Raw genomic sequence first — 13,379 nt, forward strand, 5'->3', positions numbered from 1 at the left:
AACTTTCTGTGCTTGTTAATGTTGAACTGTCTACCTTGTATATGTCATAGAATATAGGGGATGAATTTCCAGCTTAAAGTCTCATGTTTAAATCATGTCTCTTCTCCCACCACATCGTCCACACCTGCCTCATGTTTGCAACCTCTATCTCCTAGACTTAAGGGAGAGTCATAACAAATGAATATTATGGACAAACATGTTTCAACTACATTAATAATTAATAAAAGAAATGAGAGTCTCAATTGCATAGGACAGGGACAAAATTATACAATCATGCACTCATATAGGAATTTGAATAATGACAATCTTACAACATGAGGTACACGAGGTTCCCCTCCATAAAGGACTACACAATAAATGATTGAGACAAAGAGAATAAGAATTTCTAGCATTACTCAAGAGCTACATGAATCGGCTAAAATAATGAAAGCCCTAAAGTAATGACAGAATGGGAGATGAAGTTGACTCAGTTATAAACTAGTTACTGTTATCGTTCCACCCCTCTAAAAAAATAAAAAAAACACTGATAATTATTTTGAACATCTGTATGGAATCTCAATCAAAGTTATTTAACTCGAAATAAAACTCTGAACCAGATAGCTGTGATGACCAACAAACTTTCAATAGTGGTTATTCTTCTGAAAACATTCATTACTGAGGTGGGACACAACAGTTCCCGACATGGACACTGGAGGCACTGTTGGTCAGTGGCAGAAACAGAGATTTTCTTGCCAATTTTAACTTGGCTCCTGAAAGACACACAGTTACTGTTTTTTGGCAATTTCTGTCATTCTCACCAAAACTTTACAGTTGGTGACAGTTATGAATTAGTGTTTATTTTGGAAGTTCAGTAATCTCTAGAAGGAGAGAGAGGGGTTTTGCAGAGTAGGGTAGCAAAAGACCCTCATAATTGACAATGGAAATTATTGTTGATCATTTATTCTGCCTGACGGTTGTTTCCCAGACCATCTGGAGCCAAAAGGAATCAGCACTGAAGGTGGTGGGTTTTTTTTACAAATAACCAGTTTTTGGAGATAATTTGGGGTCTTCTATCTTCACTACTTCATTACAATTTTTTTCACTTGACTGCTGGATTCTCACTTACATTCCTTATGATGTGTTATTTTTAAATATATCTTTGTTTATGAACATACAAAGTATAAAAGAAATTATCTGTCTAAATTTGGATTCATCCACTGGAATTATATTAAATAATAAAAGCAAAGAGGTCAACGCTTAGATAAAGAAGGGAGAAATGAAAGGAAAACAAGTGAAGAAACTCTTTTTATAACAGGAGTTCAAAAACTGATTAAAAGCTAGAGATAAAATGGGACTCCTGAAAAACACCTGGTAGACACCAAAACTGTCCCCATCAGATAAACAGCACTTAAAGCTTTCATCTTTGAGAGGGAAGAGAAAATCAAGCTGCTTCAGATCTGAAAACATCCACAGGTGTTTCTGTCCATCCTTCCACTGTGAGAAGACGACTCAATGCTATAGGTCTGAAAGGATGTGTGGCTGTTCAAGAAGCCTTTACTAATATATACATACCTAATTGTTGCAAAATATGCAACAAGGAGCAAGCATAAGTATTAAAATGTTGGTCTGAACTGGAATGTACAGAGACAGTAGGTCAGTAACTCACCGTAGTTTCTCCAGTTTACAGTGTGGATCCTCCAGTAAATCAGAGAGCTCCTTCACTGCTGACCCTCCTGGATTATTGCCGCTCAGATCAAGCTCTCTCAGGTGTGAGGGGTTTGATTTCAGAGCTTTCACCACATCAGCACAGCCTTCAGCTTTAATACTGCAGTCGGACAGTCTGCAGAGAGTAGAAGTGTGTGTTTGCACTAATAGCAAATTAATAGAAAATAGAAATATTTGGGTCCCACTTTATATTAAGTGTCTCTAATAACTGTGTAGTTGCATGTAAATAACATATGCACCAACAATGTAACTATAGATGATTTAGTCACTGTTACAGCTGGATTACAGAAGTACAATTCTTGTAATTACACATGTATATTAACTTCAGTTTTGCCACATGCAATTGCACAAGTGTATCTTAATAGTTGTAACAGCCTATTCTCTCTAATGTAATTACACATGGGTAATAACAAGTGTAATTTCATTTGTAATCAGACTGGAACAGCAGTTTCGTTCTGGTCTTTTCCAGTGACCAGAGAAAGTATGTAATAACTTACATTAACACTTACACTAGATCGGCCATCTTTTCAAACATTTAGCTAATATTTATGTTTCTAGTGCTGTGACACTGTAACCAGTTTCAGCTTTAAACCATTCTGTAATGTGACAGTACTGCAGATGACCCCTTATCTTAAAATGTAACTCTTGTAACATTAATTAAATGTGTTGCATTTCCCCCAAAGCAATGTTCATATTACCACTCCATTATTACACAATACCTATATAACAACTACACAGGAGCTTATTTTAATGTGTAACTTTTATGTATGTACCATGGAATAACTGTGTTGTTACATGGTAACCTGATCACATCGCATGGATTAATTATATCTATAATTATACTGCACCTTTATAATAGCTACACAGGAACTGTCCACTTATTTTAAAGTGTAACTTTTACATAGTTACTGTGGAATAATTAATGATTAAAGACATTAGAAAGCAACCACTGCTTATCAAGTGTAAGATATGCAGTTCTGTATTAGCATATAACATACTAATCATTGTTTAGTACATATATCCTAAGAGTGCCATGAGAAACGTTCAACACATTCATTACTTAATCTGTGAAATAAATTTATTTAGACAAGATTAATAAAAATCTGTATTTTATGTTCAGTTCATAAAAAAGCTTATAGGAATTATGGATCTGTGTGTTGACATCAATCTACAATGCACTTTATCTAACAGCACATATTCTTTAAAATGTATCTACCCAGCTGGCAAATACAAAGCAGTAAACCTTAAACTTTATTTTAAATACCTTTTTAACCTAAGCTCTATCTGACACGTATGTGCTATAGAGTTCATTACTACTGTGGAATTAGACAATAATTTTGTCACAATACTCTAAATAGATACTCTAAATAAACTCTGACAATGAAAAATCACTTCAACTATTTTACTTAATTCAACATTTATATGCTTTTTAATATCATGAATCAGCTGTGCAAGCGAGCCTCTGCTGTGTGTCCTACCCAACCAATAATCCAACTGAATGAATAGGAAGAGATCTCTAAGAAGTTCTGATGTCTTGTTGCCTCTGTAACATGAAACCTGGTGCTTGGTAGTTTGCCAGGCCCGTTCAATGTGTGAGTAAGAGGATCAACAAAATGTTGGATTGGCAGTCTGCAAGCTCCTTTGACCTCTAGCATGCCAAAGATCCAACCTTTTCTTCTCTGCCATGTGGGTTGAAAAATGGCCATGGTTGCACTAAAATGACAGAGAAACAAGCATTATTGCTGGCTATTAAACAAAACATTTTAAGGGTGTATGGTTTAATGCTATTTCATCTTTTAACATATACACATCACTGTATATCATGCATATATGTTTACAGTCCTTAACTATGTTTTTGCATAACGTACATAATTATTCATGTATAGTACACCAATAACTGTTGACTGATATAGGAAACATTCTTCCAATCAGAGTATCGACAGATCATCTAGGTAGCGAAATAATTATAGGAATAGTGGTGCTTTGCATCAGTGTCCTTGTTTAAAAATTTACTCACTTTAAAACCTGATGAGTTAAGTCAACTCAAATGGTTTGTGGATTGCCTTAAATGGTTTAAGTTAAATAACTCAAATCACTGAACCATAAGCAATTCTCTGAACTGAGTATGAACAAAACATAAGTTTAATATTTCATACACTTAAGTAAATTGAGTAAACTGTACTAACTGTGTTCATTTTGTTGATCTTAAAATGATGAAGTGTTTTGGACTTTTTATAGTTTTTATAATTGTACTGACTATTACGTAATTGTAAATTAAATTAACTGCTAGGCTAAAGTAAGCTATTGTAACTGGTTCAATTTAAATTGCATGATCATGATAATAATATACACTGGTAAAATATTTTATCCAATGTAATATTCTTGATGATCTTGCCAAAAGCTGACAGCTATGTGCAGTGCAGAATCAGTTTCTGTAGCATTTAGCTACAACAGAACCATACTCAGCAAATACATGCTAACTCAGCAGCCACAATGCTGATTTATAATTAGCACAGCATGAGAAAAAATACAAGTTTTGAAACCATATCAACATCCAAGGAAAGGTAGGCTGGGGAGAATGACAATGCACAGATAGTAGGGTAAACAAGGTGAAAAGACATGCCCATTATGCAAATATAAGGTACCAAGAGCCAATAAGAATGAAGTGGGTTTTACTCAAGAAAGTTACATTAATCAAACATTTATCAAGTAAACCTAAGAAGTCTAAATTACATTGTAATAAGTTGATTCAACTCAAAGATCCTGTTTGAATGTCTGAAATCATCAAAATAAAGTTATGAGAGAGGTACGAGAAGCCTAAATCATTTAAATGTAAACATTTCTGCGGTCTGTCACATGAATCCACTGTGGACTGAATCCACAGAAACTCCAACAGCTCAACCACTGAATCAACTTATGTTTTTGCTAAAAAAAAAATTAGAACATATTCCGCTTGTGCTGAGGGCAACCGGCTCCTGATAGGCATCCAAACTATTTCATTTGCATTCATTACATCCATAACTTTTAATATAGTTAATTCTGAATAGGGTAAAACTAGGAATAATACATGGAGTAAACAGCATGTCATTCATAAACAGCATGTCATTCATTGTAAGTGTGCATATAGTTAGAAGAGATGAAAACAACACAGGCACACTAAATTTTCAACAATCTTTTATTTTGTATTACATTAATATTGATCACTTTATCATTTTGTGCAGAGAGATTTTTTAAAAGACTACATATACTGTATTATTTACAATGAAACTCCGAACAGCCAAAAATTACCTGGCTTTGCACTTTTACCTCCAAGGTGTAAGTGATAAAAAGCAGATTTGCCTGTCTGAAATACCGAAAATGCAAAGCTGTCTAATTCCATTCATTTACTGTAAAAAAATAAAACAAAAACAAAAACAAAAAAACAAAACAAAACAATCAAATTCAAAAAGTAATTAACTTGGCTGTTTTAAACGTTGAGTTAATTGTTAATTAATGGTATAATTTATTTTATTATGACCTTTTAACAATACAGTGTGTAGTATTTCAGGATCTACAGGGACTGCAGGAGTATTACTGCTTTATTAAAATGCCTTCAAGTCCAGTCACCATACTTGTTTAAGATTGTTTCTAATAGTCAAATGATTGTCCATAGAATATGGATGTGGGTTTTACAGAAAAATTTCAAAAATGCAGACATGATACCAATACACATTTTCCACAGTATGTGTTCTGCTCATATCAGATGTCTTTTAACAGAATAAGCTGCTTCCTTTTGTACTGTAAATAGTGCAGTGCATATTTATTTATTTGTTTATTTTTGCCACTGCTGGGGCTGTTTCAACTTATCAAACTTTTCTGGTCCAATTATCAAAAGCATAATATCATGATATGTAACTGTGTATCAGGAAAACATTTTCAAGTATCATGATTGTATTTTTGCCATATCGCCCACCCCTACTGTAAGACTGTAAAAACTTTTAATCTTTTTAACCATTTATGACATTTCAGAGCAATGTTTAGCTCTCACTGTTTAGTTTGGCAGGTGCAGGGATTAGCATTATGCTATTCAAGGAAATCTACTAATGCAATAAATAAAAATATTTCTGCATAGTGGTAAATTAATCTGACCATAATAGTTAGATCATGGTTTGGTATAGACCTCATTACTGTACATAATGACATACATGGTTGGCACAAGTTCATATTTTTCATTACTGTCTGGCTCACATTGTACATAAATTAAAAAGTCAGCCGATAGTAAACTAGGATCCAATCACTTTTAGTAATTTGTTGCTAATGTGTTAACTGTTGTTCGCTGTTGTCTGAAATAACAACTGCTGACTGTTTTGGTAATGAAAACAATGTTATTGTCTTGTTTTGTCAGAGCTTTTTTATTGACACCTTTCTGTTATGATAGACTAGACTTAATACTGACCTTTGGTGTGGACATAGATAACTTAGCCATTCTCCCCCAGAGCACAGCAGTCTCGGATCATTACTTAATTTCATATGAAATTCACTTTAGTGGTAATGTGCGTTCATCACCATGTTATCATGTTAAGCGGACAATAACTTCCTCCACAGCTGGTAGCTTTATTGGAATCTTCTTCCTCAATTAGCTTCTGTCAGCTGTCCATCTAAGCCCACCGAGTTAGATATTATGACCAAGCTCTTAGAGGATAATTTTCGATCTACTCTAGATAGTGTGGCCCCATTAAAAAGTAAAATAGTAAGGCAGAAAAAACTCGCCCCTTGGTATAATGACAACACTCGGGCTTTAAAACAGACTGCCAGACAACTAGAGCGAAAATGGCGCCTGACTAAGCTAGAAGTGTTCCAGTCTGCCTGAAAGGAGAGCCTCATAGACTATAGAAGAGCACTCAGCCTATCTCTCCTCTCTCATAGAAAACAATAAGAATAATTCTAGATTACTTTTCAGCACAATCTCTAAACTAACAGAGAACAAAACAGTTAGTGAACCCCAGAGACCATTAGCCTATAGCAGCAATGATTTTATGAACTTCTTTAGTGATAAAATTGAAAAAATTAGGCAGAAAATTCGGAATACACAGTTAAACTCTACAAACCTGCTTCCCCGTAATGCCAGCCTCAATCTTGAGAATACTATAATCCCTGCAGAGAAGCTGGATTCATTTACCTTACTTCAAGAAAATGAACTGGTTAAAATCGTTTCTTCAGCAAAATCATCTGCTTGTATGTTAGATCCAAGCCTATTCTGTCAATAATAAACTCTTCTCTCAGCCTTGGATACATCCCAAAAACTCTTAAACTAGCAGTAATTAGACCACTGATTAAGAGAGCGAAACTCGATCCATGCAAACTATTATTATCTCGAATCTCCCCTTTATATCTAAGATCTTGGAAAAAGTTGTAGCAAAACAATTAAGCTCCTATTTGCATAGGAATCAAATACATGAAAAATTCCAATCTGACCTCACAACCTGACCCCACTGATGCTGCTGCTGCTGCATGAACCAAACTATTCAAATTAATTGTTTGCTCCACCTGTTTTCCCTGTTTTTGTACTATAATACTTTATACTAACAATGTTTACTATCCGGTGTCGACCAGAGGAGGATGGGTTCCCCTTCTGAGTCTTCGTTCCTCTCAAGGTTTCTTCCTGTTTCTCTTAGGGAGTTTTTCCTTGCCACTGTCGCCTCTGGCTTGCTCACTGGGGCTTGGACCCGAATTTCTTTCTGTAATGCTGATTTCTTTGTAAAGCTGCTTTGTGACAACACCTGTTGTAAAAAGCGCTATATAAATAAACTTTGCTTGCTTGTATGAATTTGGCTTTAATGAAGAGAACCTTGCAGAAGTATGGTAAGTGAACTGTTTGTCTTTTCATTTTATGTTATTAAGTGTTTATGTAAGATATGCTATGCAGAAAGTGTAAATGTAAAGTGTTGCCCACTTCATTACAAGTACATAATCATATACAATGGTTTAAAAAATGCAATGAGTGGTACTCATTGCATGAACAATTACTTGTTCATAAATAAATTAAATGTTATACAGGACATAAATAGCATATGATATTAAGCATACAGTAAGCCTACTGAAGACCTCCAAATTGCATTCCTTGTTGTTCAAAGTGTTTGTAAATATGGTCATAACAGCTCTTTTGTTTATTGCATTTCTGATGTAACAGTGCTTTACTGAAGGCTTAGTGAAGACTGAAGGCTAGGTTCAGTGAAATGAAGTGTTAATGAATGTATTCTTAAAATGTCTATAACTTTACATTAACTACATCAGAATTGCTTCATTATAATTTAATGTTCATTCATTAAATTCACTTTTTTTAAATTCATGTCTGAATGAAGCCTGTAAAAACTTGTATGTTTCATAAATTAAAAACAAAGAAGGTGCAAAGTTTGGTGGTTCTAGCTCAAAAACTGTGGATGGAGAAATATTCAATTTGTTTGACCTTTAGAATAATAAAAAAGAATGCGAAGAACAGTAAGTTAGCTTTGTCAAGCCAACTTAATTATATAACAGTTTTGAAGCATTACTCTACTGTTCATGAAAATGTCACAAATGCAAGTAGTAGCATGTACTGTAAATCATTATTGACATTTCATACCTTTCTGAGCAGTGCATTCATTTTGGATAATGTTGTTGAGCTCTGGGCAACTCCAGATCCATCTGTCTCAGCTGAGAAAACCTTATCAAAATTCAGCAGAATTAGCAGAAGTCTAAGCAAATAACATATGCAATAATTAACATCTTTCCATGTTTAAAAAAGGGGTAAACCCTTTAAAAGGCCAGGATCCAACAGTGGGCCCAACCCTTTATTACACATTTTTATAATCTAAGAATAGTTCAGCCAGTTTGCACTGCAGTCTGTGTAGATACTGAAAAATAAGCCTTAGTATGTAATAAGACTGGCATTATAAGGGGTAAAGCATATCAATAGTAATTATTATAGTAATCTTTTTCCACATTGTATTTTAATGACACTACTCTTTACTTATGGTGTTTATATACAATTTGTAAGTTTAGCTTATTGGGAGACAACTTTACATACCTGTAAATGTACTCCATCCACTTGCACAAAGGTACCCTGGATTTACTGAACAGAGATCCAGCATGAATTGATAGTGTAACTTTGTGGTGGGTTTTCCTACGACACACTCTTAAAAAAAAAAAAGACTGGATTAATACAAGCATTATAACTTTCCAGCTCTAACCAAGTTATATTTTTCACATAGGGCTAAATTAACTTACCGTATGAATCCATCTGACCCACTGTGTGTTGAAAATTTCATCTCCCTCCCACAGCGGTGACAAAATAGTTTACTGAAAAGCAGTCCTTTCTTCCACAGCCATTTGATTAGTCTTCTGTTGCCTTTACCTTTGTTACAACGGCAAATTAAATCAAGTAGTTGTTTAGATAATTTAACATCTCTGGCCATTATCAGCTAGCTTACTTTATCACAGATGACCTGTTCCTTAGCAACAGCGTTGGTGTTTGATTTGGATTTTAGGGGTAATTTGCCCCTACAGAATTTTTAGTTACTTTCTTTTAAAACATCCATTGCTAAAAATGATGCAGGAGTTACAAAACCAGGCCCATATCAACAAAATACTGTTGTGCCAGTGAAGGCACTGCCTCTACAAACAGTGCACAGTGCCTTCACTGGCACAACAGTATTTTGTTGATATGGGCCTGGCTTTGTAACTCCTGCATCATTTTTAGCAATAGACAGAAAATTGTTTCTTATCAAAGAAGTGATTTTGCTCAGTGTTATGTGAAATAATTAAATATTTAACTTTCCTTGGTAAGTTCTAACCAAGCAGATAGGCTGTAGGCCCAGCAATATCAAAAACTATTTAGCATATTTTCTTAGTTAAAAGGCTGTGGACATTGGCGGATGCACTCTGGAATTCAGCTGTAGATGCATGTTGGAAACCATGAAATATATTTTCATAATGTCACAACTCCTCTGAACTATCAGGACATTTAGGCTGTTTGGAAAATGCTTAATGCTGCGAATTTTCCTCAGACTGTATGTTGCACTATGGAAAACCCCTAGCAGAGACAGTTGAAAATTTACTCTACTGTAGATAAACACCTTATTAATACCCCTTAACAATCTAGTGTTTTAACAATACAATGTAATAGGATATTACATGTATATATTATTTAATATTAGTCAGCAAGCAGTTTAATGGCATTTCTCAGCAGTTTGCATCGCATCTGAATTTGTCATGTCAGTACTTTTTCCAGACTCAGTACCTCAGCTTATATTAATCCCGTGCAAATTGACATGGTTGTAAATAAGATATTATATTCCGCGCAAAGTGAATTTCTTAAGTATGGAGACTTAAAAGAAGTGTTTATTTGTGTGCTCTGTGGCTAAAATCAAGATGATATGTACTGTCCTTCTCAAACTCAGAACATTAAACATAAAAAATGTTGATTTTATGTGATGATGTTGACTGTTTGCTGTGAATTCATGAACTAATGACAATGCTAATAACATTTATTTAAGTTTTGGGTACAGTAATACTCAGGTGAACTATATGATCAAAAGCATGTAAACACTCCGTATAATTAGTGGGTTTGGCTAGACCCCTTAGCTCCATTGAGGGAAAATTTAAATGCTACAACTAACCCTCATGCACAAAGCGTGGGCCATAAAGAAGTGATTTGGTGACTTCAATTTATAGAAAAAAAAGAGTCTCCAGAGAAGAGGTGTATAGCCAGAAACATGCGGTAATGGCTTCTATTTGCAAAATTGTCAGCAGGCCCTGGCTTCTGACTATTAGAAAATTTCAATATGTTAGTTGTAGGCTATTCTATAATTAACTGTTCTGAGAAAGTCCTGCCTCTTTTAGTTACTGTTCAGCACATAGAAGAGAACATTTAACAGTGTTATTCAATTAAAAATATGCTTGAAAATAATAATGCTTGTAGGCCAGTAGCAGATTTTAGTGACAGAAGCTGCCCCTTCAGATGAGCCAACACTAAAGCCCACATTGTAGCTAGTAGCAGTATCAGGTGCTAAGGTGCTAAGGTGCTAAGAAAGACTTGTCATCTTGTACAAGAAAGCAAAGTTTATTAAAATAATACAAAGAATGGCATGTTTACAAGTGCATTGATATCTGTAAACACAATGTTGTAATTACTAATATGAGTGTTGTACAGTCCTATTTTATCTGATTTACTTATCAAGCTGTCAGCAGCTAGGTTAAGAAACTAGCTATGTACTTGACCTTAACATTATTTTTCACGAGTACAATAACTCTAATAATATTTTATTTCTTTCTGTTTAGCGAGAACTCCAGAGGGTGTCCTGAAATGGTACAAGATGACTCTTAAAGCCTTCAAAAAGGAGGGGAGTATGAATAGGGCCTTCAAGAAAAGTTGGTGTCGACAGAAACACTTTGGCATTAACTGCTGTTGTAGCAGAACTTCAGATAGTGAATCCAGATTTTTTCAAATCTATCCCTAAATTTTCACCTAGTGAGAAGCTGATTGATTCTCAGGAGAAGGTATCAGGAAGCACTTACAGCAGAAGTCCGGTCTGCCATAAATGCACAAAAGAGTGCAGGTTTGTTGCTCCCATTTACTTACAATTTGAAATAAATCAATCATACTGGCCAGTTTTTTTGTTTGATTGGTTGTTGTTTTTTTTTGTTTGTTTTTTTTTTCCTTTGGATTGTTATATGTTTAGGATTTGCATTTGCTTTACTTAATTTTTAAGATCAGTGAAAGTTAAATAACTAAAAAAACAATAATAAAAAAACAATGTTATTCAAACTGCAAAGAATAATTTGCAGATGTAAGACATTATTCATCTGTGAACTGTTAGATGTTTAGATGTTTGATACATATAATATTTTAAGACAGTCCTTTTTTATCTTATTTTAAGTTATACTAAAAAATGCCTACAGTAAATGTACTGGGTACATTTTTACAGTTTGTCTGTTATTGTACATCAGTAGACATTAAAGGTTACTGTGAGAAGTGATAAGACTTCTTCAGTGTTAAGAAGTGTTTGATTTGAGAAGTTTGAGTTTAAATGGACATGCAAAAAAGATTTCAAATCTAATTTGTCTGTGATAATGTGTACTATATGAAAACATTTGTAATTCTGTGCTATTTAGCTACTGCAAAGTTACATACTGAAATTATTTGGAGAAATATAGTGAAATACAGTTATTCCACAGTACTTACGTAAAAGTTACACTTTAAAATAAGTGGACTGTTCCTGTGCAGTTGTTATAAAGGTACAGTGTAATTACAGAATGGTATTAATCTATGTGATGTGATCAGCTTACCCTGTAACAACAGTTATTCCACAGTATTTACATAAAAGTTACACTTTAAAATAAGTGGACAGTTCCTGTGTAGTTGTTATGTAGGTACTGTGTAATAATGGGGTGGCAATATAGACATTGCTTTGGGGGTAATTCAACACATTTAATTAATGTCATAAAAGATACATTTTAAGATAAGGGCACATTGCTGTACAGTCACATTACAGAACATGTGCTAATGTAAGTAATTACATATTTTCTTTTACTGCTGGAAAAGAACAGAACAAAACTGCTGTTCCAGTCTGATTACAAATGAACAACTATTAAGATACACTAGTGTAATTACATGGTGCAAAACTGAAGTTAACAGTGTAACAGTGACTAAATCATTAGTAGTTACATTGTTGTTGCATATGTTATTCACATGTATGTGAATATGTTATTCAGATATAAAAAAGAGGAGATCCTACAATGTTGAATAATTATAGAATGATTTCTAAACTTTCAGCTGTAGCATAGATTTCAGAATCTATGAGTGAGCAGCTGAAGGAGTTGGTAACTGTAAAAATTATTTCATCTGATAATTAATCAGGTTTCATAAAAAAACATATTACAGTCACAGCGGCAGTCACAAAGTGGCTCAATGTTTTAAAAAAGCCATGGCATGATCATGTGTTTTATGTTACATTTAAGTCATGTGTCCTTCTGTGAGTTTATTGGTTGGTTGCAAAGCAGAAATCCAATTACTGCCTGACTCATGTAGACCTGGTGTTTGTCCATTATCTGATTACCCAAGTACATGGTGAATGAATTTTCTGACAAAATCTGATTTTCTGCAGTTATCAGATTATTAAGTGAATGTAAACACACTTAATGACATAACTGTTTCATTAGATAAAGATTTCACTCTGCATCATTCTGTGGTTTAAGAATTATTTATCTGGTAGAACACAGTCTGTGCAGGCTGAAGGTTTCTGCCTTCTGGATGTTGGCTATGAATGTGTGTCCCTTCTTGTACCTTCTTAAGTTCCCCACCATACATACAAAACTATAAAAAAAAGCTTTTAGTTATGCTACACCGTCTGACTGCAATTTGTTACAGAAAGACTTCAGGGACTTTGTGTCATTGAATAGTTTTAAAAACATTCTTCATTAAGTGGAAGTATATAAAATTGTTTGTCAGTGTTATGAATGATTAATTTATGGGTTGTTGATTGATTGTTTTCTCTTTATAATGTACTTTTGTAGGAACATTTTGTTATGTGCTGCTGCCTGTACTGGCCAGGACAGTCTTGAAAAAGAGATATTTAATCTCAGAGAGTTTATTTTCTTGGGTAAGTAAAGTTAAATAAAAATACTCACATATCTCTCTTTTTATCTCTCGCTCTCTC

At 34.2% G+C, this 13,379-nt stretch overlaps 1 protein-coding gene across 1 annotated transcript in view; it reads right to left on the reverse strand.

Moving 5' to 3' along the window:
* LOC118801322 (NACHT, LRR and PYD domains-containing protein 12-like) overlaps nucleotides 1-13,379 on the reverse strand; it is a gene marked incomplete at its 3' end in the record, with an annotated part of 63,635 nt that overhangs the window by 30,363 nt on the left and 19,893 nt on the right. Inside the window, exon 6 of the mRNA XM_036561580.1 lies at nucleotides 1,646-1,819. Coding sequence (XP_036417473.1) covers nucleotides 1,646-1,819 — 174 coding nt within the window. The remainder of the gene's footprint in view (nucleotides 1-1,645; nucleotides 1,820-13,379) is intronic.

The sequence above is a fragment of the Colossoma macropomum genome, unplaced genomic scaffold (assembly GCF_904425465.1).
Source record: "Colossoma macropomum unplaced genomic scaffold, Colossoma_macropomum, whole genome shotgun sequence".
NCBI lineage: Eukaryota > Metazoa > Chordata > Actinopteri > Characiformes > Serrasalmidae > Colossoma > Colossoma macropomum.